The sequence below is a fragment of the Lissotriton helveticus genome, chromosome 10 (assembly GCF_964261635.1).
Source record: "Lissotriton helveticus chromosome 10, aLisHel1.1, whole genome shotgun sequence".
Taxonomy (NCBI): domain Eukaryota; kingdom Metazoa; phylum Chordata; class Amphibia; order Caudata; family Salamandridae; genus Lissotriton; species Lissotriton helveticus.
In genome coordinates this window covers 141,033,386-141,060,305 of record NC_136071.1, presented here as the reverse complement: position 1 = coordinate 141,060,305, position 26,920 = coordinate 141,033,386, and the positions used below count along the sequence as shown (strand labels likewise).

At 45.2% G+C, this 26,920-nt stretch overlaps 1 protein-coding gene across 1 annotated transcript in view; it reads left to right on the top strand.

Moving 5' to 3' along the window:
* Positions 1 to 26,920, top strand: part of INTS1 (integrator complex subunit 1) — a 526,883-nt gene that overhangs the window by 364,185 nt on the left and 135,778 nt on the right. The window contains 2 exon segments of the mRNA XM_078664951.1: positions 10,380 to 10,560; positions 10,773 to 10,896. Coding sequence (XP_078521077.1) covers positions 10,380 to 10,560; positions 10,773 to 10,896 — 305 coding nt within the window.

Here is a 26,920-nt window from a genome sequence, read left to right as displayed (position 1 = left end):
TTCCGTGAACCAGTGTTGTCTGGGCCACCACGGGGCTATCAGGATCAGCCTGCACGGCTCCTTCTTGATCTTCACAAGCATGCGGGCAGAAGAAGAATTGGAGGAAAAATGTAAGCAAAGACGCCGGACCATGCCATCGAAAACGCATTCCCCCAAGATCCCCTCTGGGGAAGCCAGCTTGCGAAGCACCTGCATTTCCTGTTCTCCCTTGTGACGAAAAGGTCCACTGTTGGTGTCCCCCACCTTCGAAAAATGCTGTCCAGGATCCCCTGGTCCAGCTCCCATTCGTGGAAGGACGATTTGTGCCTGCTGAGAGTATCCGCCTTGATGTTTTGATCTCCCGGGAGATGTTCTGCTGCCAACGATATCCCTTGCTGTAGTGCCCATTCCCATATCTCCTGGGCCTCTTGAAACAGGGAGAGAGATCTTGTTCCTCCCTATTTCTTTAAGTAGTGCATCGCCGTAGTGTTGTCCGTTCTTACCAACACCGGCAAGCCTTGTATTCGTGGCAGGAAAGCTTGCAATGCTAGGCAGATCGCTCTGAGTTCTAGCAGATTTATGTGTAATTGCTGCTAGTGCACCTTCCATCGACCGCTAACTTGAAGGTCTTGAAGTAACGCTCCCCATCCTTCCAGGGACGCATCTGTAGTCACCACTAATGGAGCTGGTCTTGAAAGAAAGGACAGACCCTGAGAGACATTTTCTTTTTGTGTCCACCATGTCGCTGCCTGAACCATAACTGGTGTCACTTGGATTGTGTCGTCGAAGGATCCCTCCGTTTGACGCCACTGAAGATCGATCTGTTCTTGTAACGGGCGCATCCTTAATCTGCAGTGAAGCATGAGGGAATGCAATATGACATCATGCCCAGTAAGGATTTGTACTTGCGTACTGAAAGAAACTTTCTTTTTAGAAAGTTTTGAAAAAGAGATACGATCCTCAGTTGCCTTTCCTCGGAGGGAAACGCCTTGTTGCTGTCCATGTCCAGTATTGCTCCCAGACATGTGATCAGTTTTGTCGGTTGAAGGTTTGATTTTCCTTCATGTAGAGTCAAACCCAGTTTGGTAAACAAATCTATGCAGGCCTTTGTTGACGCCCTGGCTTGTGATTCCGATGGTGCTTTGACTAACCAGTCTTCGAGGTAAGGAAATATTTGATGTTTCTGCTTCCTTAACACAGGCATTTCGTGAACACTCGCGGTGCTGACTTTAGGCCGAATGGCAGTACCTTGAATTGATAATGTCTTCCGGCTACCAAGAACCGAAGGTACTGTCTGTGTGCGGGATGGATAGGTACGTGAAAATACGCATCCTGTAGGTCCAGAGTGGTCATACGATCTCCTGGGTTCAATAACGAAAGGATGTCCTGAAGAGACACCATCCTGAAAGATTGCTTTTTGAGATAGGTGTTTAGGGATCTGAGATCCAGAATAGGACGCCATTGGAGTATGTTTTTCTTGATCAGAAAAAATGGGGAGTAAAACCCCTTGTTCGTTTGGGCATTCGGTACCGGTTCTATTGCTCCCTTTCGGAGCATTGTCCGAATCTCCTTCTGGAGTTGGTGCAGATGGTTGGCTTTCTGATGTACCGGCGGTGTACAAGGAGGAGTCTGTAGAAATTCTAGGGTGTGGCTGAATCGAATAATGTTGAGGACCCATTGATCCGTTGTTATTTTTTGCCAATTTTGTAAATAATAAGCAATTTTTCCAACCAGGGGAGCACTTGATCTTAGGAATGTTGATGCAGCCGGAAGATGAAGGTTGTCATTGTCGTCGGGTGTTGTCCTTCCCCTGACGACCTCCCCTTCCTCTCGGAGTTGACTTCATATAACCTCCCGATTGTCGCTGAGTGTACTGCTGGCGGTAGGGCTGCGATGAGCCAGAATAGGAGGAATATCTCCCTTGCTGATATCCTCCTCTATAATATGATTGCCCTCTACCTCTAGAGCCACGAAAAGGAACTTTCCTGTACTGCAGAGTTCCCAATGCTTTCGCAGTATCGGTATCTTTCTTGATACTCTGTAGAGTGTCATCAATATGTTTTCCGAATAGATCTTCTCCATTGAAGGGGATGTCTAGGATCTTATTCTGAACCTCAGGCCTAAAAGCCGTTGCTCTTAGTCATCCTTGTCTGCGCAGAACTGCTGGTCTTCTTAAAGACCTAAACGCCGTCGTCGCTATATCCATAGCGCAGTCTATGACTTCTGCCGAAGTCCTTTCCCCCTCCAGAAGAATCTTTCTGGCTTCTTGCTTCTCTTTTTCCGGCACATGGTCAATGTACGGCGACAGGTCGCACCGCATTTGCCTGTCGTATCTTCCTAAAATAGTGAGGGTATTAGCTGCTCTTACTAGTAGAGCAGACATTATGGAAAACCTTTTTCCTGCGTTGTCCAGCCTCCTACCCTCTATGTACGGAGGTGCCGTAATTGGAGCAGACTGATTCCTTGATTTCTGCTGCGCCGCCTGCGTAGTCACCGAATCCGGTTTGGGATGACCCAAAAGACACGCTGGAGCATCTGTAGGCGCCTTATATTTCTTGTCCAGTCTTTTCAGAACCGGTGTCACCGTAGCTGGTGTTTCCATAACCTTCAGGCCTTCTTCCCAAATATGACTTACAATAGGTAAGGACCGAACAGATCTTCGATAAGGTTCCTTAAAGTCATATAGAAAGCATTCTGCTTTATCTTCCAACATGGTAAGTGCAAATCTCTTAGTGGCTCTTTCCATCAGGTTATGAAAGCCACCAATGTCCTCAGGTGGAGAATCAACTGGCTTTGGCATAGGAGTTGAAGGAGAAGGAATGAGATAGTCATCCCATTCTCTACTAGGTTCTGCAATTTCCCCATCCTCGTAGTCCTCATCCGAGGTGTCTGGGTCATGTTGAGCTGCTGGTGGCGGAGACCTAGTAGTGGGCTCCGGTAAGATCTCCTTCCTTCGCACTGGCGTACCCAGTACAGATCGTGGACGAGGCGTAACCTCTGGGATTTCCTGAGAGGCTTGAGGTGCCGGATACCTTCTTCTATAATCCTCCAACATGCTCTGGAGGTCTTTCAGTAAAGAAGATGGCACACTTGTCATCTCCTCACGCTGCTGTTGACGATATTGTTGCTGTTCTTGGGGATGCTCTTGAAACTTCCCATATTCCTCCTCCGAATCTTCCTCCTGGTATTTTACCTTTAATTGCGAAGGACTACTCGCATATCCAAAAGAACCACCTTCGTCCTCGTCCTCTGAGTCTTCCTCTTCCAGAAGGTGAGAAGGGACTAATGGCGACACCTTGCTTGATGATGTAACCTCTGGCGTTATTGTTCTTTTCCAGGATAACAACCTTTTTTCTGGTGTTTTTCTCTCGTCGAAGAGCCCGTCGACGAGATTCCCGTCACCGTCGTCGACCATATTATCGTCGTCGACGCTATCGTCGACGTTGTAGTCAACGCTATCTTCGTCGACGCTCCAGCCGTCATCGATGATCCTGTCGTCGACGATCCAGATACAGCCATGGTCGTCGACGCCCTTGTCGACGATGAACTTGTCGTCGATACCGCCGTCGATGGTGAAAGTGTCGACGGCGTCTTTTCAATAGACTTTTACCTCCTGTTTCGTCGACGATGATGATGCTTTTGTCGTCGACGATGACATCTTCCTCGTCGACGATCCGGTCGACAGTGTAGCTCCTTTCCCTTTCTCCTCAGAAGGTGTAGAGGAAGTCTTTTTTATGGTAATCTTGATCCTTGAAGGAGATTTTGAAGGTTCTGAGGCAGTTTTCTCTACCTGTTTCACCTCAGAAGCAGAACCCTTCTTCCCCTTAGGTTTACCTGAAGGAGATTTTGAGCGACTGCGCCCTGAAGACCCTGGGGTGGTCTTTTTTGGGGCCTTCTCAGGTCTCTCACCTGAGGTATGCGCCTGAGGAGATCTACTTCTTTTTTGAGATCTTTTAGACGACCAATACTCCTCCTCACTCTCACTTGAGAGAATTTCCTTTCTGGCTTTAACCTTCTGGAGCCAGAGTAGCAGTCTTCCCTCACGATCCCTCAAGGTTTTATTTGAAAAGGTTCGACATACCTTACAATTCTCTGCCTTATGGTCTGGATAGAGGCAGTATATGCAGTCTTTATGAGGATCATCTGCATAAAGCCTTTTTTTAGAGCAGGTGGCACAAGCTCTGAATAATCCTTTCTTTTCCTTCTCAGACATGGTAGATGAATAAGGAATTCCAAATAAGAAGAAACTAGAAGATGAGAGAAACCTCAAATCCCAGTCAAAATGAGTTGAATTAAAGATTTTGAGCAGAGCTCAAAGGAGACTCCCTAGCACAACGTGCGGTAGAAAATCTAAGGGGCAAAAGGTTCTCTCATGAGTGTTCTAGAGGGTGAGGAGCTCTGATTGGTTCAGGGAAAAGTTTGGGCCTTTTTTTACATAACAAAGGCTATGGGTTGCAAAAGGGAAATGGGCCTAGGCCTCTTTTCAGTTTGCTATACTGCTAAGCATTGCTTTTTAATATACCGGAGACTCCCGTCTCGACGACGGGGAATGATTCAGGCATGTGAATCTATGAAAGTTCCAATACTGGAGTAATTTACTATTCCCATTCCTCTAAGTGCAACAGCCACGAAAATGTTCGATAGCGTAGGGGAATAATTTACTATTCCCACTCCAGTGAGTGCAACAGTAGGGAAAGTGTTGGATAGCGGAAGGGAATAGTTTATTATTCCCACTCCAGCAAAATAATAAACATTAATTAACAAATACTTAAATAATAAAAAATAATTTACCTCTCACCAAATACCCCTATAAATAACACCAGCACTATTGTAAAACATACCCCAATTTACATAATTGCTTAACAATTGATTAACTAATAACAATAAACAATACAATTAAAAACAATGAGTAATACATTAATTCATACTATTAGTACTATAAAATAACAATAAATAAATATCCGAAAAAAATTAAAATTATATTCATTTTTACTTACTTGCCACACTACTCCCCTCTAAATACACAACTCACTCATTAAAAAGTGACACAATTGACATATTTACCAATTAATTATTAATAATGAATATCCAATTTATAATTAATAAATAACAAATTATCTAACACAATTAACTATATGAAATATTAAATACACAAATATGAATTAATACAAATGATTAATTAATGAATTAATAATTAAATTACTTCCCACCCTTCTCCCCTATAAACCCACAAACCGCTCTTAAAAAAGAACACAATTAAAATATGTACCAATCAATTATTGATAATTAATATCCAATTAATAACTAATTATTACCAAAATATTTAACACAATTAACATAAAATATTAAATATATACATATTAATTAATACAATTATTAATTAATTCATTATAATTAAATTACTTCCCACCCTATTCCCCTATAAACCCACAACCCGCTACGGAACTAAAACACAATATCTAATTTCTTTAGAAATTAATAATTTCTAAAAATGTATTGAAAAAATATATTATAATTAAATTACTTCCCACTCTATTCCCCTATAAAGCCACAACCCGCTACGGAACAAAAATACGGAAAAATTACTTAACATAAAATTAATTACTTCTAAAAATTTCAAACATACATTACAAAAATAAACTATACTTTTAACACATATACTAAAATACAGAACGCTAAAATAAATTTAGATATTATTAACAATATTTTGACTAACGATATTACTAACTTCGATATTAAAAAACAAAAAAACATCTTTCTTACCTGCATGTCGATTTTCTGGTTGACAATATTCTAGCAGGTCGATAATGTGTAATCTCGACATTTAAACATCGATATTTTGGCTCTATACCGGGGCCACCATTTGAACCACGACATAACTCGAATACAATTTTTAACATTGATGGTGGTCTTCCTTGTAGCAATGACATCTCTACAAAGCGCTAGTGAAGTACATGCGCTCACTGTGGAAGAACCATATTTCCAAGTGTTACCAGATAAAGGGGCCGATTAGGATGGCGGACGGACTTGCGTCCGTCCGCCACCCTTGAGGAGGAGGGAACGTCCGCAGGGGCTGCGGCGTTCCCTCCGTGCTGATTAGGATGTGACCGCCAGGGTGGCGGTCACATCCTCTATATTTAACATTGCGGCGGGTGCAGCTTCAAGCTGCACCCGCCGCAATGTTAAAAAAGCATGTGTTACATTTACATGCACAAAGCGGCAGGCACCGCACGGTGCCTGCTGCTTTGTGCACGCAAATGCAGGGGGGTACCATAGGTACCCCCCATGTGCACCCCCCACCCCCCCTTCACCTAGGGGGCCCGCAACGGGCCCCCAAAGTGAATGTCCGTATGCTTTTCCATGGCGGAAAAGCCACCGTGGAAAAGCAGTTTAACACAACCATCATAATATGGCGGACGGTGTCTCATAGACACCGCCTGCCATGTTATAGCTTTTCCGCCGCGGTCGGAAGCCGACCGCGGCGGAAAAGCGGCGGACGGAATTCCAGACCCACCAGCCATCCTAATTTGGCGGTGGGTCTTTGGAGCCTCCGCAAAGGATTTTCCGCCTCCTCCGGGCCGGAGGTGGCTTCCGCCGGCCCGGAGGAGGCGGAAAATCCTCCATCCTAATCGACCCCAATGTGTGTTTACGTGCAAACCCAACGTTCTTAGCTAAAGTTATATCTCCTTTCATTTTAAATCAAACTTGAGTTACCAGTTTTCCTCTCACAAACCGAGACAATCACCGAGCGTGCTTTTCATACAATGGATGTTAAACGGACACTTCGGTACTACTTGGAACATACAAAACCCTTCAGAAAACACAACTACTATTTGTTTTGTTTTCAAATCCACATAAGGGAAAGGCAATTTCAAAAGCAGGAATAGCAAGATCGATTGTTAAATGGATCCAAATCTGTTGCTCTAAAACAAAACTAACATTGACAGCTATGCCAAGGACTAATTCCACAAGGAGGAAAGGAGCAACCATGGCTTTTTTGGGAAATATCCCTTTTTGTGACTGTTACAAAGCTGCAACATGGATGAACCCACATACAATTACAAAACATTTTTGTGTGGATGTTAAAGCACGACAACAAGCTCTAGTTGGACAAACAGTCCTTCAGCCATTATTTCAAACACACATCTCATGCCTAAAGCCACTGTGAGTAGAGTACTGCTTTACAGTCTATGCATTGCCTGTGTATCTGCAGCCAACATGAATGGAGTATGTTACTTACCCTGTAAGCATCTATCCGTAGTGTGTAGTGCTGCAGATTCATGTGCATCCTCCCCGACCGGTATTAGATGTTGAGAAGAATACTCACAAATACAGCATGTTCAACAGCAAATTCTAATCTAGCAGAGTTTATTCCCACTCCATTTATGGTAAGGGGAAAAACATTATCTAACAAAGGAGCAGTTGAACATACACAGTACCTCAAGGGGGAGGAGAAATGCCAGTACAATGCCGATCATAAAACTTCATCGAGAAAAACAACTTGTAGAGTCTGTGCCCAACAATAAATGGCAGGAGTATGCATAGCATCTGAATCTGCAGCACTAAACACTACAAATAGATGCTTACAGGGTAGGTAACATACTCCTTACTCAACTTTGATAACGTTTTTCCTGTTGGATACTCTATCTAACTCCACATTCCCACCACCCTCCCAACTCACTTTCTTTGGTGTGGGCTCTTTATCGAAAAAGATCCCAAACTAGAAATCTGCACACTGGTTTGTTGAATCTGTTGAGAGGTTCTACATCTGAGGGCGCAGAAGAGTTCATGAAACAAAGTGACGTCAGCCCTAATGGATGGGACACTTAAATGCAGCTCAGTTCTCCGCTTCTGGTAGGATGGCATTGGCATGGAGTCCTATGGCCCCACCTGGCATGTACAGGAGCACTGGTTTGAATTTTCTGGATCCAGTCTGGCACCTGAATATATCACAAGGTGAATAGTCTGTGGTTAGATCGAGTATCCACCAGAAAGAACATTACTGACGGTAACTAACTTTTTTGTTTAGTTGCTGACTGCAGAACAGAGACACAAGTGATTCGGTCTCTCTCTGTGAAACCGATTTGGTTAGGTTTCCTTTCCCACTTTTGTTGTGCATACTTCTGCATTACTTGCCTGTGGGGGAATCAGCTTGTTTTATGGTCTGTTAATGAATAGCAATGAGGGTACCAAGGTGGCAGGGAAAGCTTACTTGTATTCTTCGTGCTCCTACATGGGAATAGTTGGGTAATAAACAATCTTGCAGTCCCAGTAGAGAACAAGAGAATGAAAAGACGTATAATCGATCTGGTACATTAAAAATAACTGCTTGTCATTACAAAACACTGTATATAACCTAGGCAGCTCTCTGCTTTGTAATAACAATGCAGAATCTCAGTCTTGTGAGACCGCTGTCTATATGACGCCACTATCTTTATGTTTGGTGTTAAAACATCTAATAAAATTAAATCCGGACCAGTTGCTTGAATAATATTATCTCCTTCTTTATAACCTTTTATTTTGATCACATCTATCTATTGTCCTACAGTGACACGATTATCACATCAAGCAATACAAATAAAGAAATTATATAAATTAGCATACTAATTTATGTTATAGAATCAACAAACTTCGCAATATCATTTTCCTTGCCTGTTATAAAATGTGATAACTTGTATTATAAAGAACTTATATAATCAGCTGTGACTCCTTATATATATAATGTTGTTCCAAATAGTCTCTGCCTCATATCAACCCATAGAAATATTAATTGAGGAGAATTCACCAATGGTGGATTCATAGCCATTTGACAAACCAGTGGCACTTCACAGATCCTGATGCCTAATCAATATAAAACTGGGCACAGAAACTTTCTCTTACAGGCTTGATCAATGTCACAGAAGAATAAAAGTAGCATGCAAGTCTGTTGAGATCATTGGTAACACAGACAACCAGTGTCTTTCTCCTCTGCAATCCTAAATTTTGGTATGCCGCGAACAGATCCATCCATAAAAGGTGGAAGAATGTTAAACACCCTTGACAGAATCACACACGTTTTTACTCTCTACCTTCAATATTGGGGTATATAAATTGAGAGAAATCCCTGATTTACCTCCTCTGCTGGGGTGCCCAGTGGCTGCCCGATGGCTGTGCGACCCACATAGCTGTGTAGGGTTCCTCTATTTGGGAATATATATCACTGCGGAACTGAGTGTTTTCCACACTAATAAGCTGGAGTCCCCCTTGGCGCGTCTTTGGAAGGATGTTGAGCATTGGAGAAAGGCCGCCTTATTCAAAATTATGGCATTGACTTGATCCCTATATGCACTCCTTAATATGCCTTACCTGATTCCAGCCTCCTATTTTCATGCTGTAGTTCGTGAAATTTGCACGCTATTTTGGGAGTGGGTCCCGCACAGAAAGCTACTAAGAAACTAACCCAGAACTGGTACCATAGTGGTATTGCTCTGCGAGATATACAAAATTAATAATGAGCGGCGCAACTAGCAGACATCAACCCTTGGGTTCATCTTATGGACTCGGAGCTGGCCTACTGTATGAACCAATATGCCATGCAGCTCGGAGGCCACCTCAGGACACTCTATAGGGGGAGCCGTCCCACATCCTTCCCGCTCCCCACAGCTGTTACTATTGTTGTGTTCTCTGAAGTGGTGGGACAGGATCACTCGGTCCACTCTCCGATGGGACACTGTGCGACTGAACATTGTGGGTACTTAGTCAGTCGGGTTTCCATAAGTAAATTTTATTGGAATCGCAAAGTGGGTGACCTGTGGCTGCGGGGCGGGGTTATCCCATTCACTGATTTTTGCAGGCCGTATGTCAGCTGGCACCTACTGATGAAGATAAAACACCAAGCTAAGGTATGGATGTGTCCCCTACATTTGAACTCAAAGCCAGATGTGCGCTTACAGAGGTTTTCAATAACTTATAGAATTTTCTTCCTGCATCAAAAAAGAAGTACAATAATCAAATAATTGTGATTTATCTCTCAAAATAATCGTAGTTAGGTTCTCAATATTCTCCGTACATCCTGAACTCCGTGTAGTTCTAGCTATACATAGAAGTGATACATTTTTCAAGGCAAGGGTTTCCTGTAATCTAAATATAGTTACGTTTGCATAAGGGTTAACCCAAACAAATATCTGCTGATTTTATATTTTAATGGATAAAAACACAGATCATGCTGTGCTTAGATACACATCTGTTTAAATGATATGTTCAGCAAAAATGTTTCCCTATGAAATAAGTGTTCTGAGATCCCACAAACGGGTATAGCTCTTCTTTGTGTATGAATTAAGTTATGGTTTGTTAGTGAGATATTTTTGCCGTGGCACATGCTGAAGATGCATGCTTTGTTTTTATCAATTTGTTTCCTTTAGTTCTACAGGGGTTGATTGAAGCAAAGTCCCCTTACCTGGAGGAGCTGCTGACTGTCCTACTCTCAATCACCATAGAGACCGCTTCTAGGTTTCCTGCTTCTGGTCCGGTTGCAGTAGTTAGTTCTTTACTGCTTCAGGAAAAAGAGGAGAGCAAGGTGAAGAAGGAAAATGATACTGCTTGGTAAGTGGGGAGAGGTTTGACCAAACTTTGACAATGCAACGTAGTACTTATCAACATAAGAGAGGAAGGATACAGTTGAGTACTCAGAAGGGCCAGCTAAAGGTATTGCCTCTAGTTGTCTTTTAGGGCTATCAGGGCTGTAGGTATTTTAACATAAGACTTTTCTACTTGTTTTTGCCTTAATGTAGTCAACTCTTACTTTCTCTTTCTAGTATTGATGCAACCCTAATGGGGCATTCTTCAGGTCTCCTAATTGACTGGTTGGACTTGCTGGATCCTGAGGTGATCGGGATATGCCCGGACATTCAACAGAGATTATTATTCTCCTTGAACAAGGTACAGTTTGCTGAACATCTGCTGCTTACAGTAGAATCTGTGAATGTTTGACCATTTCTAATTTAATGTGGACATCATGTATTGTGTTGAGGGCGTCCTTTTCGGCACACTTAAAGAATATTGTGAGCGCATCCACCTAAATGTTTTCCATATCACGGAGGTGTGCTTAGCTGATTGAAAGGTAACAGCATTACTTACCTGAATCTTTACTGTCTTTTCAGTGAGAAGTACTCACAGTTGGAAGTGCTAGCAGAGTACCTCTATATTAATCAAAATGTATGTGTTACATACATTTTAACAATATGCAAGTATCCACACTGTTTCCCAGTCTCCCGTCACACTTCTTTCATATATTTACATGCTGAATCATTCTTCGCCATTAGAGTTATGATGTGAAAGCCGAATGGGTTTCTTTTTTTCACATGAACACGAAGGCAGCGTAGATAAAGTGGTCTCCATGTTCACCTGATCACCACAGTTTGAACAAGAACAGTGATAATCCTGGTGATCCCATGGGAATTAGGTTGGTAAAAAAAAACTAAAACACAGGAAGAATAAATAAAATAGAAGTGGCTCGTTGGCATGGGTGCTACTGGTAGAGAGAATCAGAATCTTCGGCACAGTGTGTAGTACGTGGGGCCTACTGTATTTCAAAGGGCTGCCTATCTATCAGGAAAAATTTGTAACCTGTGACGTTTGTTTTCAATGATGCTTAAGGCATGCTGGAACCTCTGGATTTTCCACAGCCTTCGAAACATTGCCATAACTTTCTTAATTTAAGTTAGAGTAAAAAGTTTGACAAATATACTTACAAGTAAAAGTCTTCACTTAATTGCATTTGAATGATTTTATCGTTTTTACCACTGAACATCATGCTAAGCAGACCCTTGAAAAAGTGTGATATCCCTGGAACATAGTGTCCAGATCACAAATGTTTTTCTTAGCACCAAAGTCTTTAATGTTATTTTATGTATATACTATTTCTATGGGGCGATCCTAGCTAAAAGGCAGTAGAATGCAGTCAAAGACCAGGATAAAGTCAGCAAATAAGAGGAAAGGAGGCTGGGTTGTGGGTGGTTAAGACATGAGTAGACGTGTAGTGTGTGAGTCTTCAACTCATACCTAAACATGAAGAGTGTTGGGTCGGTTTTGATGGATGCATGGATGTTGTTCCAGATCCTAGATGAATAGATGAAAAAGGCAGTCTTGTTTTTTCTTTTTCACACTTCTTAGCCTGCAGTCTAATGGTGCCTTAGCTGTGGATGAGCAGCTATCTACCAGAGATGGTGAAGTTGTCTTCAAGATATGCAGGATGTTTATGTGTAACTTTGTAAGTGAAGCCACTGGTTTTGATGATAATGCTGGCCAACATCGGAAGCCAATAGTGTTCCAACAGGATGGGGGTGATTCATCATATTTCTGTTTCAGTAGATAGGAGTCCCCTTAGGGGTGCCAGTATGGAGTCTGGGAGGATGTGGAGTAGGAGAATCTGGACCACCCTCCAGATGTGAGAGTAAGCATGCTTGCAAGGCAGCTATGAAGTCGCTTTCTGGAAGAAGTGGTTTGACTATCTTTGGAAGTGATTGTTGGTACCAGGCCATTTTTGTTTTTTTGATTTCTCTTCCTTGGGGGTGAGGTTGATTTCTTGGGTGAATCCAAGTGACTTAGCGTTCAGTGAAAGTTGGGTTTGCAGCATTCAAGGTTCATGTCATTGATCCGGGATTTATACTTTATCTTGTTTATTGTTCTTGTCAAATAACAGGAAGTCCATCCACGGTCAACAACGCCCTTATCAGTGACGCCTAAGAAACTGCCATCGACAGTACATAGCCACGATCTGCAACTTTGATCCCTCTGATAGGAGTAACATTATCCATCCTCACGGTACATACCTCACCATTAAAGTGAGGTATCCAACCTTAGAGCCAGAAGATGAGAGTGAGATCAAGAGTGATGGCACAGATGCCTATAATGCTAATTTCTATCCGTGACCGCTCTAAATTAAGTGGCAGCCAGCAGATATTGAGAAGCATTGGTGTCTTGAGCATTATCAAGATGAGGAAAAAATTGAAGTAGGAGGGTCTCCAAAGAATACGATGAACTGCAGTGTTTCAGAGAATATTACCATTAATATGATGAACTGCCTTGCTTCAAAGAGCCACCAATTGGTCAAGTCCCAGCAGACTTCATAGCATTACTATCGGGCCTTGTAAACAATTTCTGTACCATGCTACAACAGCCTCTTCTGCCTCCACCTCTACTACCTGTAGCAACGCCGGCCTCTCCCAGGCATGATGCTCCTGGACTGGAACATAAGGAAGGGAGACCAAAGAGAAGAACTGTAAATGCATGATCGCATGCATAACTTCGAGTGGCCCCCTTTTCAAGTGGAAAAGTATGCTTCTATAAGAGATTCACCTGTGTATTTATTCAAGGGCTTTTATATAACACAAACTATTACCCTGCAAGAGCTATCAAAGCCCCTTGCAAATGCATTATAGTGTCTAATATATATTGGTGTGCCAGGGTCCAATTCAATATAATTCCAGGAGGTCCTTAAGCAACAAGGTTTTGGGGACAATGAAAATCTTTTTGTTTCCTTGTAGATGGGTAGGAAATTGATGTGTAGTCTGTTCCAGTGCATGGGTTGCTTCAGTTGTGATTCGTCTGGGTTATTCTTGTGGGACCCTGATGTTAGTGAGTTTCAGTCTGTGTTTGTGTTAGTTTTAGTGCAAGGAATCCTTATATCAATGACGTCCCGTCATCCTAGTGGGAACTAAGATAGGATTGTTAATCTATATTTACTTAGTTATTGAGTTATAGTTGATATAAGGGGTGATCTAGTTCCTCTTGTTTTGCATTTTCAGCAGAGTAAGGTACTAGGAGAACGTAGTTGGCCGTTGTGGAGGAATTGTTGGAAGAGTAGCTTTTTATCTCCTTTTTGAAGACTTCGAGAGAGGAATTCATTCTGATTGAAGGGGAAATGTTCCAAAGCCTGGCAGCACATCCTTAAAAGGCTTGTTTTCAAGTTATATTTATTTTTTAGGGAGGTATTTTAAATAGGAAGTTGTTGGAGCTCCTCAGGAAGTGTTGGCTTTCGAGATGATCCGTTTCTCAGCCAGATAGATCGGGGATTTTTTGTGAAAGGCTTTGTGAATAATTCAGGTCAGTTTCAGGATAGTTCTGACTTAAGTCGATAACCAGCTTAGTGCAATTAAGATTGGTGTGATGTGGCCTATTTTCTTGAGTCAGATGCAAGTCTAGTAGTTGAGTGGAGGGTGCTTTTAAGTTCACAATGTGGAGTTCAGGGATCCCAAGAAGAAGCACATTATGGTAGCCTAGTCTAGGTAGTTCAAGAGATTGAACCACCTGTCTGAACCTTTGTGGAGGAAGTGCTTTACTTTTCATAGTAATTTGAATTTGTGCTCCTTTGTTGCTGTTGATTGTGTGTGCTTAAAGGTGAAGGCTTTTGTATTGGTAGAAACCAAAGGATTTTGTGCAGTCTCCGATTGATATTTGGCAGTTTAGGATGTCGCTGGCTTTCAGCCATGTTTGAACTGGTGTACTGATATTAGGGGATGATATCCGTAAGAATTCTGTCTTTTGTGTATGCAGGTTTAGATGATGCTGGTACATCCAAGATTCTCTTTTCACTAGTTTCAGGGTGAGGATACTGTTAGGTACAGCAATGTGTAGTCTGCATTGAAATGGTATGAAACGTTGGAGTTATCTGATAGATACCTCTAGCTGCAGATTCCATACCTTAGAATTATCCCGAGGTGTCAGAATGGATCAGCAATTTTTTATGAGCAGTTGACCTGTGCGTAGGTAGGTGGCGTTGTTTGGCTTTATGTAGCCTCTGCTGTTGCACTGACGTGTACGGTGCCCTTATAGGCGCCACCCCATTGCACTTATGTCAGTTCTTTCCTTTCCGCACCAGTAAGCACAGATCCTGATGGAGGTCGTTTTGTGGCAAGTTTTATTACAGGATTGCAGAGCTATGGCCAGGTCCCTAGACCTTTCCGTTGGCCCCGCCAACCCCAGTCTGCTTCCGCTTCTTTCATGGCCATGATAGTGGTTTCCAGCCGCGTTCGTACACATCCAGCCACCACAGCACGTAAGCACTGCAGCTTCCGCGTGGTCGAGGATGCGGTTCCCCCAGATCCCGTGGGTCAAGCAGCCAGAGGTCAGGCCAGGCCACCACACACTTGTCAGCAGCAGTCTCCAAATCTCTTCAGTTCGCTCTCCAACAATCATGGGCAACCAGTGGCAGGCAGTATACACCATCATCTGCACCACTGGAGGTTAATAACATCAGACGACTGGGTTCTACAAATAGTCTGACGGGGCTACTCTGTCCCCATGGTGACTATTCCTCCACCCATTGATAACAGGCTGACGAAGGACCATCTCTTCTTACTCTGCCGGGAAATGGTGGCTCTTGGCCAAAGGAGTTTAGAAAAAGAAGGTTCTCTTCGGATGAGATCCAAATTGAGCAACTCACACTCCAACCTCACTTCTATTCCACTCACACTCGTACCTAATGATTAACCACTTGGCTGCTAAGGGGTGTGGGAGTGGGTCCATTGACTTTCCATTGAAATCAATGGAAACTCCATGACGAGTTACCCTTGTCATTAGCACTGAAGGGGTTAAGGCACTCATAAATCAACTACTTAATCATTAGGTGCAAGTGTGTGTGGGACAGAAGTGAGGTTTGAGTGTGAGTTGCTGAATTTGGATCTCATCCGAAGGGAACCTTCTTTTTCTAACTTGATAGTTTCTGGGTGCTCCATCCCTTTGGATTAAAGAGCCCCCTCTCCTTGAGTTCAAGGTCTTGGCCAAAGGAGCCATAGAGAGGGTGCTGACACCAGAAGTAGGTCATGGTTGTTATTCTCGCTATTTCTGTGCTCAGAAAGAACAGAGTCCTCGTCCTATTCTAGATTTGCACCCTCACAATTTTTCCTCAAAAAAGAGAAGTTCAGAATGCTAACGCTAGCTCAATTCCTATCTGCCCGGTAGACTGTATGGTAGCATTGGATTTGCAGGATGCATACTTCCACATTTCTGTCCTGTCTGCCCACATCTATTACCTGCAGTTCCTAGTGGGCCACAAGCACTTTCAGTTTGCTGTGCTCCTTTTGGCCTTAACAGTGCCCCACGGGTGCTCACCAAGGTGATGGCAGTGGTTGCTGCTCATCTGTGAAGATCAGGGATACAGGCCTTACCCTATCTCGACGACTGGCCGTTGAAGGCGGGCTCACCCTAGGCAATTATCTCCCACCTTCAGACTATGGTGGACCTTCTGCTCTTACTGGGGTTCACTCTCAATGTGCCAAAGTCACACCTGACACCCTCTTAGATACTCCCTTTTCATTGGAGCTGTTCTGGACACAGTGCAATTTTCGGCTTATCCTCCTGAGCTGCGAGTCCAGGATATTCAGGCTATGATACCGGTGGTTCAGCCTCTATCCTGGGCTTCCGTGAGACTGTGGCTGTTGGGCTTGATGGCCTCCTGCATCTTGTCCGTGACACAAGGCCACTGACATATGCATGCTTTGCAGTGCGCCCTGAAGTTCCATTGAGCGCAATATCAGGGAAATCTCTGACATTGTCTAGATCTCAGAAAGAACTGCAAAAGATCTGCAGTGGTGGCTAACAAACCCGGATTGGGTCAGCAGCAGACCCTTCTCCCTTCCCAACTAAATCTTACAATAGTGACAGATGCGTCACTTCCGGAATGGGGCGGCCATCTGGGAGAGGTGGAGATCAGACCCCTGTGGTCTCAGTCAGATTGTCGACTCCACATCAACCTACTGGAGCTCCGGGCAATCCGATTTGCATTGAAGGCCTTTATACCCTCCATCAAAGGAAGGCCAGTGCAGGTGTTCACAGACCATACCACCGCCATGTGGTACTGCAACAAGCAGGTCAGCTTGGGGTCATGGATCCTTTGTCAAGAGGCCCAGTGACTCTGGATGTAGTTAGAATGTCAGTGCATATCCCTGGTGGTTCAACACCTGGCATACTCTATGAATGTCAGAGCATACAAACTCAGCAAAAGTTGCCTAGCGGATCACAAATGGCGTCTCCATCTGGAGGTGGCACAAGGTCTCTTTCTAGAGTGGGGGAACCTTGGGTAGATCTGTTCGCCACCGCCGGGAACGCACAATGTCTGCAGTTTTGCACACTGGAGTTTCCAGGGCGGTTCTTGCTCCGAGACCCTTTGTCAGGGCTCCTGTACGCCGTTCCACCCATACCACTCCTGCCCAGAGTTCTCAAGAACATCAGGAATGACTCGGCCGAAGTTGTCCTTGTGGCTCCGGATTGAGCTCTGAGAGTTAGGTATCCCGAGTTGTTGAGCATGACCATTAGTCCTCTGATGAGGCTGCCCATTATGGAGGCTCTTTTGTCGCAGAAGCAGGTGATGTTTTTCCATCCAAACCTAATCACAAGACTCGACAACGCCGGCATCCATTACAGGGCACTGGACTGGATCCACTCCTTCCTTGCCTGCTCAACACAGTGAGTCAGGCTACCCCTGTTCCTCTCAGAACCTAGAGAGATCAGCTGCAGAGTGCTCCAGTGCTCCTCCCTGACCCCCACCCTCTTCAACATCTAAATGGCCCCCTCACTGCCATTGTCAGAAGCCACGGACTCAACATAGTCTCCTACGCCGACAACACCCAGCTGATCCTCTTCCCTCACCAATGCACCCACAGCAGCCAGAATTAACTTTCACATCGAAATGAAGGTTGTTGCTAACTAGATGAGACAGCTGCCTCAAGCTCAACTCGGACAAGACCGAAGTACTCAGCCTGGGACACACACCCTCAGCCTGGGACGACTCCTGGTGGTCTGCAGCACTGGCAACCCCTCCAACCCCTTCAGACCATGCCCTCAACCTCAGCATCAGACTGGATTCCTTGCTCACAATGAACTATGCCGACAACATCCTGGTGATCCTCTCCCTCACCAACGAACCCACAGCAGCCAGAATCAACTTTCACAGCAGAATGAAGGCTGTTGCTACCTGGATCAAACTGCCTCAAGCTCAACTCGGACAAGACCGAAGTACTCAGCCTGGGACACACACCCTCAGCCTGGGACGACTCTTGGTGGCCTGCTGCACTAGGAACCCCTCCCACCCCTTGAGACCGTGCACACAAACTCAGCATCAGACTGGATTCCTTGCTCACAGTCAACCGCCAAATCAACTCAGTATCCTCATCCTTCTTTCACATGCTCCCTCTGCTCTGAAAGACATTCAGATGGATCCCCACAGAATCCAGAAAGACGGTCACCCACTCCCTCATCACCAGCAGACTTGACTATGGCAACGCAATTTATTCTGGCGTCACCCAGAAACAGCTCAGGAAACTTCAGAATGTCCAAAACGCTGCAGCCAGACTGGTCCTCGACATCTTCTGCCGCAGCCACATAACACAACACCTCTGACAACTCCACTTGCTTCCAATCAGCAAGAGAATCCTCTTCAAGCTCCTCACACATGCCTACAAAGCTCTCCAGGACGCAGGACCAGAATACCTGAATCACTGCCTTGTATTCCACACACCCGCCAGACAACTCCGCTTCGCCTGACTCGCCCTGGCCTCTGCCAAACTGATCCACAGGACCAGAACCGGAGGAAGATCCTTCTCCTACCTCGCCGCCAAAAGCTGGAACACCTTGCCCCTCCACCTCAGGCAATCTGCGTCATTGACCCAATTCAGGGAGGGCCTTAAGACCTGGCTCTTCGACTGAACCTCCACACTCAGATGGACCAGCAGCGCCCCCCCAGCGCATTGAGACCCTCAGGGGAGAGTAGCCTCCCTATACAAATTCCTGATTGATTGATTGAACGCTCTGCCTTCATTTGTGGAGATTGAGTGGCAACATTTGACATCTTTTGACCTTCCACCCAAAGTCTGCAATGTTATCTTGGCTGCCAGGCATCACTCTACCAAGACAGTATATGCCTTCCATTGGGGCGGGTTTGTAGCATGGTGTGCAGGGAAACAGACGGACTCTCTTTCTGCTCCCCTCTCTCAGGTCTTTCTACTAATCCTTTCTCTTGCCCAGCAGAGCTCTGCTATGGGCATCTTAAAGGGCTATCTTTCTGCCATCTCAGCCTTTCTGTGGTTGCCAGATCAGCCTTCCCTTTTCAAATCCCCTGTTGTGAACAGGGTTTTGAAAGGTCTGCAACATGTTTCCTCCTTCACCCTTCATCATGCCTCTGTGGGACTTTAATCTAGTACTCACCTTTGTGATAAGTGCTCCCTTTGAGCCACTGCACACTGTCCTATCAGGCTCCTTACCATCAAGATGGCCCTCCTAGTGGCAAAAACATCTGCCTGGCGTGTCAGTGAGCTTTAGGTTTTGTATCTAATCCTTCATATCGAAGCATCTTCCAAGACTAGCTGGTTCTTCTCACTAGAGCTTTGTGGGGTTTGTCGGAGTGAAAAAGGGAAAGGCTGTGCAGGAACAGACAATCTCCCGATGGATCGTGCTCTGCCTTAAAATCTGTTATCTTTGGCCAAGAGGCAACCTCCAGCTGGCTTGCATGCTCATTACACCAGAGCCAAGGCAGCGACCACTGCGTTAGCACCTAGAGTTCCAGTACTGGGCATCTCCCAGGCAGCAAGATGGGCTTCTCTAAACATATTCACCAGGCACTACAGCCTGGACGGTCCGGTCCCTCAGACGAGCACTATGATTGTTTAGTCTTGCAGGGCTTTTAGTGTGAAACGGTTTCGCTGACCCACCTCTGGGGAGGTTTCGCTTGGGTATCTATTCTAAGGTAAGGAATCTGCAGCTAGAAGTCAAATTACTTACCTTCGGTAATGCCTTATCTGGTAGAGACTCTATCTAGCCACTGATTCCATGCTGACTCTGCGAACGGATTTCTAGGGACAAGGTTGTTTGCCTTTCAGGCCCCCTAGTCTTACACACCAGTGGTCAGTTTTCTGACCAGTGGGTCCACACTCCTGCTTTGGAACTTTGCAAAAAGAAACTGACATCACCGTGCTGAGTTGGCGCTTATATAGGCCCGTGCACGTCACTTCCAGTGCTGACAACGCCACGCGGAGCTGAACGACCCCACCTACCGGTGTGCACGGGTATGGCTCTTGAAAAATGTCCGCATCCAGTCTAATGCCTTGGGATCATTCTAAGGTAAGGAATCTGTGGCTAGATTGAGTCTACCAGATAAGATGTAACCAAAGGTAAGTAATGTGCTCTTTAAGGAGAGAGCCCAGAGATTCCAGGTAGAGATTGAAAAGGATGGGAGAGAGGACAAAGCCTTTGGGTACTCCCTATGGAAGAGGCATGTTTTTAGATGTGGAGTTGAACACCTACCTGAAGACATTGTCTTGTTCCACATGCTAGTGCAGAGAGCCTCCAAAAGTTTGACCTAACCATGGTGGCAAAAAAGGGGGGTGTCTTGTACTATTAGTGGGAGCACCCCCACCAATGAGCTAAATCAGTCTCTTCTTTAGTACATTTGGGGAGCATGGATTCACCTAATATCTTCACATCCTGACTCAGGGATTTCAGTCGCTGCCCACCACAGCTCAGGCTTTGTAACACAATCGAATAAGGATGGAGTACGGAGTTGCGCCTCACTAAGAGGGAGGATGGAAGTAACCTATTTCTTCAAATAGCACAGGGTGGTGCATAGATTTGCATGCCTGAAACATAATTTTCAGGAGTGCATATAATGTATAGACTTCTCGATGTATGAATACAATTAATATTTATTACCCAGTACTCCCATCCACTGGCCATCTGAATTTATTTGCACATTTTAATCAGTGAAAGTTACTGACACTATTTAACAGCTGAGTATGTGTTCTGCCTCCTATCAGTATCTGTGCAGCTGATTGGGTGTAGTGGTCCGCTGGTGTTAAAAGTGCCAAGACTGGGTGGCAGGAAGGGCTGTCGGGAGAAGGCGTCAAAGGGGAAAGGCCAAGAAAAAAGACAAGAGAGGGACGCAGATGGCCAGCTCGTCAGAAAGCCATGGACGTGTATATATATTGGTCAATGTGGGTCTTGTGAACCTGACGAAGCCAAGCGTCCGATTCTTGTAATTAGGTCTAGGAGGAAGGGCGTGCTGTGGACAATTTGGCCTCAATCAATGTCAAGTTAGTCTTGCCATTAAGTGGGATTCAGTTGCGGGGGCACTGACGCTCGCACTGCAGTCACCAGCTGGTTTGTGTGTTCCGATACCAGAGCCCTGCTTAGATCAAGCATCCACGAATATATGTTGGGACCCAGTGGCGCTTCCCATGCCATCGCTATTCTACGTTTGGTGAGGCCCAAGGCTAGGTCTAAAAATGTATTCAGACCTTTATGACAAGTGCTGCGTTTCGGAACGCCCAGTAGGAAATGAATAAGCTCCGCCTGCACCTGGGTGTCCGCTACCTCCGTGAGTGTAGCGGCTACATGAGTCCCGAATGCCTGGATGCCAGTACAGATCCATGCCATGCGTGTGAATGTGGCTCTCTGGTCCGGGCACCTGGGGCATATATCAACAGTAGTGGGATACATACGTGCCAATCTATGGGGTGTGAGATACGTATGATGTAAGTAATTGAATCGGGTATACTTCCGTCTGGTGTCGATTAAGATAGTTTTTGGGTGGTTAAGACATTGCGTCCATTGCTTGTCAGAAAGGGTGGTGGACAGCTCGGCATCCCAGTACTCACGGAGTGTTGTCAGTGCGGGTGGATCCTCCAGTCCAAAAGAGGTGTAAATGGCTGTTACGGCATGTCTACCCTGTCCATGTGTGAGCAGCGTTTGCAATATGTGTGATGTGGAAGGTACAGCTGTAAGAAAGTGGCTCTGTATATACTGGACCAAAGTAAGGTACAGTGTGCACAGAGTCCACAGAGGTTTGACAGAGGCTAAAGTTAGATATAACCTTACTCTCTGAAGTGGTAGCTTGCCGAGCAGTAAGGCAGTATCAGAGGACAGTGTAAAGCATTTGTTGTACACACTCAGCAAATAGTCTCACACACTCAAGAACTGAACTCTAGGACAATTGTTTTGTATCAAAATATTATAGTTTTATTTTAGAACCAACAAGGTATCAAAATATACTTTTCTCGAAATGAATGACTTTAGTTAAATACTTTTCAAATAGGCAATAGAGTTCTTAAGTACAATGGCTACAGTGGTTGCAATTGGCAACACAATATAACATTGAGCTCAATCGGTATTTCTAGTTAAATGCAATTGATTACTTTATAGATTACTTTTCTAACCACAGGACTGGATCCTACATTCAGTCCCAGGAAGTCTCCTGTAAACAGTTGAGTAAAAGCGTTTTGGTTACAGTAGTGATTTTTAAGGAATATTATTGTATTTTCAAAGTTGACACAAACTTTTCAGTGAAAATCAAGCAATGTTATCCTATGGGAGGAAATTCAAGTTACTAGTAAGTACAGTTATAATTACTTTTTCGGTTCAGTGCCTGGCTAAAAGATACAGCACTGGGTTCTCTCCTGATAACAGGTGAGTAAATCGGAATTTGTTATTTGGCTGATTTTAGATGAATATTTTAAAGTTGCAAAACTCCACACTTAGAAGAATTTTCAAGTGAAACCAGTCAATGTTATCCTATGGAAGGAAAATGAGTTATCAGCTTTTAGGTAAGTACTTGACTGGCAGAGTTAAGGTTCTGGGCATAGACTCAGGGGTCTCCCAGGGTCGGAAAGGTACAGTTGTTGCACCCTCAGCGGCACAGGGGCAGCCGGGTGCAGAGAGAGTAGGCCCAATGTAATCCTATGGAGGATAGGGGGCCTTCGGTTGGTGGCTACAAGCAAGCAGGCCACGCGGCTGTGGGAACTGAGCTCCTGGTCACTTACACCGGGCAAGTGGGGAAGTAAAGTAGGGTACTTGCTGCACTTCCAACGGCACTCGGGCGGCTGGGTGCAGGGTGCTTTTGAGCTGTCGGGCGCTCAATGTTAATCAATTGAAGAGTTAAAAAATGAACAAAGGCTGCATACTCGGGGACAGAGATTCCTCAGGTGCGACCACCACTTCGAGAGGTAATTTGGGATCTTGGAGAAGAGGTAGGTACCCCAGAGGATGGCACAGGGGGCCGCAGAGCGCCGGGTGCATGGGTGTCTTTTGGTGTCGGGAAATCTTACCCTCAGCTGCTCCCTGGTTCTGAGGCTGCAGGCGTCATCTGGTTCGTTGAGGAGGGTCTTTGGGCACTGGGCTCTGGGTCATAGTCGCCGGGGGGACGTCCTCGGGTCTTTGTTCACTCAGGCACAGGCCGGGCTCGGGAGGTGCAGAGTGTGCTGGATTCGCGGTTCCTGGCTAGCACCAGGGGTGTAGCTGTTTGAGCAGAACCACTGCTCGTGGGAGTCCCAGTCTTTTTAGAGGTTCAAGGCCGGCAGGTCCTCCAGGGTTTTCGAGGTTGCTGTCCGCAGGAGACGCTGGGGTTTAGCAGGAGCAGGTTCAAGGATCAACAGGCCTGTAGGGTTCTGGGGCCAAGTCAGTTGGTGTCGTCCTCTTGTTAGCAGCTGCACGGCAGATCTTCTTGTTTCTTGTTCTTCTTGTTGTTGCAATCCGGATCTGAGGAAGGAAGGTTCAGGGTGCCCCTAAATACTAAATGTAGGGGTGTTACAGGTAGGGCAAGGGCAGAGACCAATGGGTCCCTGTCCTGGGGTGAGTACACCCCCTAGCCTGCCCCTCTCCTGTGGGAGGGAGGCAGGAGCCTATCTCTGATTGGGCAGGGATCCCCATCCTCAAGATGGCCGGAGACCGGAGTTGTGCTTCACCTCGCCTCTCCCACCTGAGGGGTGGAGTTAGCATAGGCTGGCACGCCCCCTTTCCTCACTTAGGGTTTCCCGCCGTTCTTCCCGCCAGAGTGGGGGTCAGAACCGGTGGGGGCCAGTTGCTGAGTACAGCAAGTGGCCTGGAGAAGCTCACAAAGGCAGTATGCCTTTGAAGCTTCCGCTGCCGATCCTGGGGGAGGAGGCTTGGCACCTCGTCCCAGGATGTGCATTGTTTCAGGCCCCTGAGAGCGGCAGGCTCTCGACCCAGGGGTCCAGAAACATGTCTGGTGGTGGCAGCCTCGGTAGCCACGCAGTCAGGACACTGGGAGTTGGTTAGGTTTCAGGGGCAACTGTAAGATGCCCTCTGTCGTGCATTTTACATTAAATCCCACACTGGCATCAGTGCGGGTTTAATGTGCTGAGAAGTTTGATATCAAACTTCTCAGTCTTCAGTTAAGCCATCATGGTGCAGTGGAGTTCGTAATGACAACCTCCCAGCAGTTTGTGGGCATGGCACACAGTGCCATGTCGACTCTTTGTTTAGTTCTGCACCAAGACATTCAGCCTGCAAGGGCAGTGTTTGTGTGTCAGGGCACAGGGCCCCTAAGGGTGGCGCAACAAGTGCTGCAGCCTTAGGGGTCTTCTCTAGTCACCATGCCCTGGGTACCTAGGGTACTGTTTACCAGGGACTGACAGGTGATCAGAGATGCCAATTGGGTTTTAGTTTCAACGCAGTTTTAGGGAAGGAACACAGGCCCTGGGCACCTGGTTGGCAGGAGCCCCTGGCACACTCAGTTAAATGCACATCAGCAATTCAGCAAAAAGTGGGGGCATACCATGCCAGAAAGATGGCACTTTCTCACAACAGCGGAGTTATTATCCCACGCTTGTAGAGATTGTTCATTTGTCAGTTAAATCTATTTTCCCACATGAAATCTTATATACTGAAATTAGTTCAGACAGCCCGGTGTTTTGAAATCTGCGCTTCAACATCATATGGGGTGATATTAACGTCTTTAATTAAATATTATAGATAAAAGCTAGCTGTAAGGATTGTTTGTCTTTGTGTCGCTAGAAGCTATCCAGGGCAGCCCAGCATGACTCAATCTTTTTCTGTGAACCTTGAGCCCATTGCTAATTGTGGTAGGAGCCTCCTTGATGGCACTGCTTCCTGCATGTTCAGAGAGATAAAGCAATTTGAGTGGTCTGGCATGAACCGTCAGTGCAGTTGCCTGTTCTTGTGGTAGGCAAAGGGTAATGCAATCAAAAGCCATCTTCAGGCTGCACTTGTGGCATGTGTCACATTGCTTCCAAATGGTTTCAAAAAGATAATAAATTCATAGTCTTCATCGCCAAGATGTGTGAGCAGAAAATAATGTTCATCAAAGACCTTGCATCCTGAGCATAGGCACCTCTATAAAGATCCAGGCATGCATGAAGTCTCTGGTCATGAAGCAGGAACATTGGTAATCATAACAAAGGAGTATTTGGATGATATATTGCTGGATGACTGCAAAAGTGATCAGTTCCCTACTTTGCTAAAAGGATGATTTTATCCTTTTCTAGACACGCAAAGACCAATTCCTAGCATCAGGTGATGCTTTCACTGCGGCTCATGTTATGTAATGCATTAGTGTAGTGGATTTCTAATATTTGCTAGATCTTAAAGCACTTTCTGAATCTGGCTAGGTAGAAGTCATCTGTGAGTAAAGGTCCTTTTTGCAAGATCACTCCCATTTTTTCTGCCCCTTTTTTGCTAGATTTAGTGCTGATTTATGTACTCTGAGGCCCTGGCATCCAGCCAGCTCCCAGTGTATCTGCTCTGACCCATAAAGTGTATGTGCAATTGGCTCATAATTGACTGACATATTTAACCTAGCTAGAAGTCCCTAACAGTTGTGGCCGGCATGCCTCACTGGTCGCGCGTGCAGGGGGTCGTGGAGTAGGGGGAGGTTTAAGGTTTTTTTTAAACGTACCTTCTCCGGACCATATGGTCCTGCGTCGCAAGTGGTAGCTCTCCCATGGAAAAGCACTTGGTTACATTATAAACCTTTTATAATGTATAATTTCAGTTTGGGAATAGCTAAACCCATGGTTCAACCACTCAAATTAATAGTAATTTAAAATCAAAACTGATTGTAAAGTCGAATTTAAAATGACTATTTTGAAAATGCCAGTTTTAGAAAGTTGGTATATTTCTGCCTAATGCCTCTAGTATCCCTTTCTGAGATAATCCCCAACTGTCACCTGTCAGCCTCCTGGAAGGTGTGAAAGGTTCTCTGGAAAAGCAACAAAAGGGCCTTGGTTTTGCAGGATGGTCTGGGAGATGTGACCACCAACTGTACAAGCTTCATAGGAGCCGCCTGTATCACACACAGATGTAACTTACACCTAGGCCTGCCAAGTACCCAGAGTGGCACCAGTGCCAGTAGGTGGAAACTCCGTCCCAGAACTGCTTTTTCTGTGGGAGTTCCTCAATTCCCTAGACAAACCTCTGGGGTGTGCCCAGATCTCTGACCAAGGGAAGAAAGATTCTGTCATGTTGATTTTTGGCAGAGCAGGGCACTAAGAGTTTGTTTAGGACCACCTCCAATGAAATGATGCCAAAGTGGGTAGGGTTTCCCCTAGGAACTTGTTCCCTGTTGGTTAGGGAGTCACCCCACCCACAAACTAGTGCCAGACATATGTCACACCCCAGCCTACCCTCTTCAGAACACTGGTGAACCTGTGCTGATGAAGGACCCCACCTGCTGAACCAAAGGATTGGAATTCAGGAGAAGAACTAAGCTATAATGTGTTTTCAAACTTCTATGTTTCTATGCTACTAGGCTGAAGAGGTATTTCACCACACCTTTAATACAAATCCAATACTTGGATTTTTCCTCAGAAATGTCAAGTATCTTGGTGCTTTTTTCAGCTTTTCATCACCTTATGTCACCATTCTATTGTGCATGGAGTCCTGTACCAAACATTGATGTTATTTGGATGCATCATGTACATCTGCAAATATGTGTCCACTCAGTATGCCAAAACCAAAGTGGCTTGAGTTGCCTTTTCTAGAACGTTACCTTCATAGACATCCGAAGGAGTACTGCGTGCACAACTCAACATGCAAATACTACCCTGTCAGCCCTTGGTCTAAGAGCAGTGCACAGCTTTGGTCAATAAGCTGCAAGACGACAATTTATCTTGTGTATTTGCCCCAAATATTTTCCCTATTCTTCATTTTTCTCTAGAAA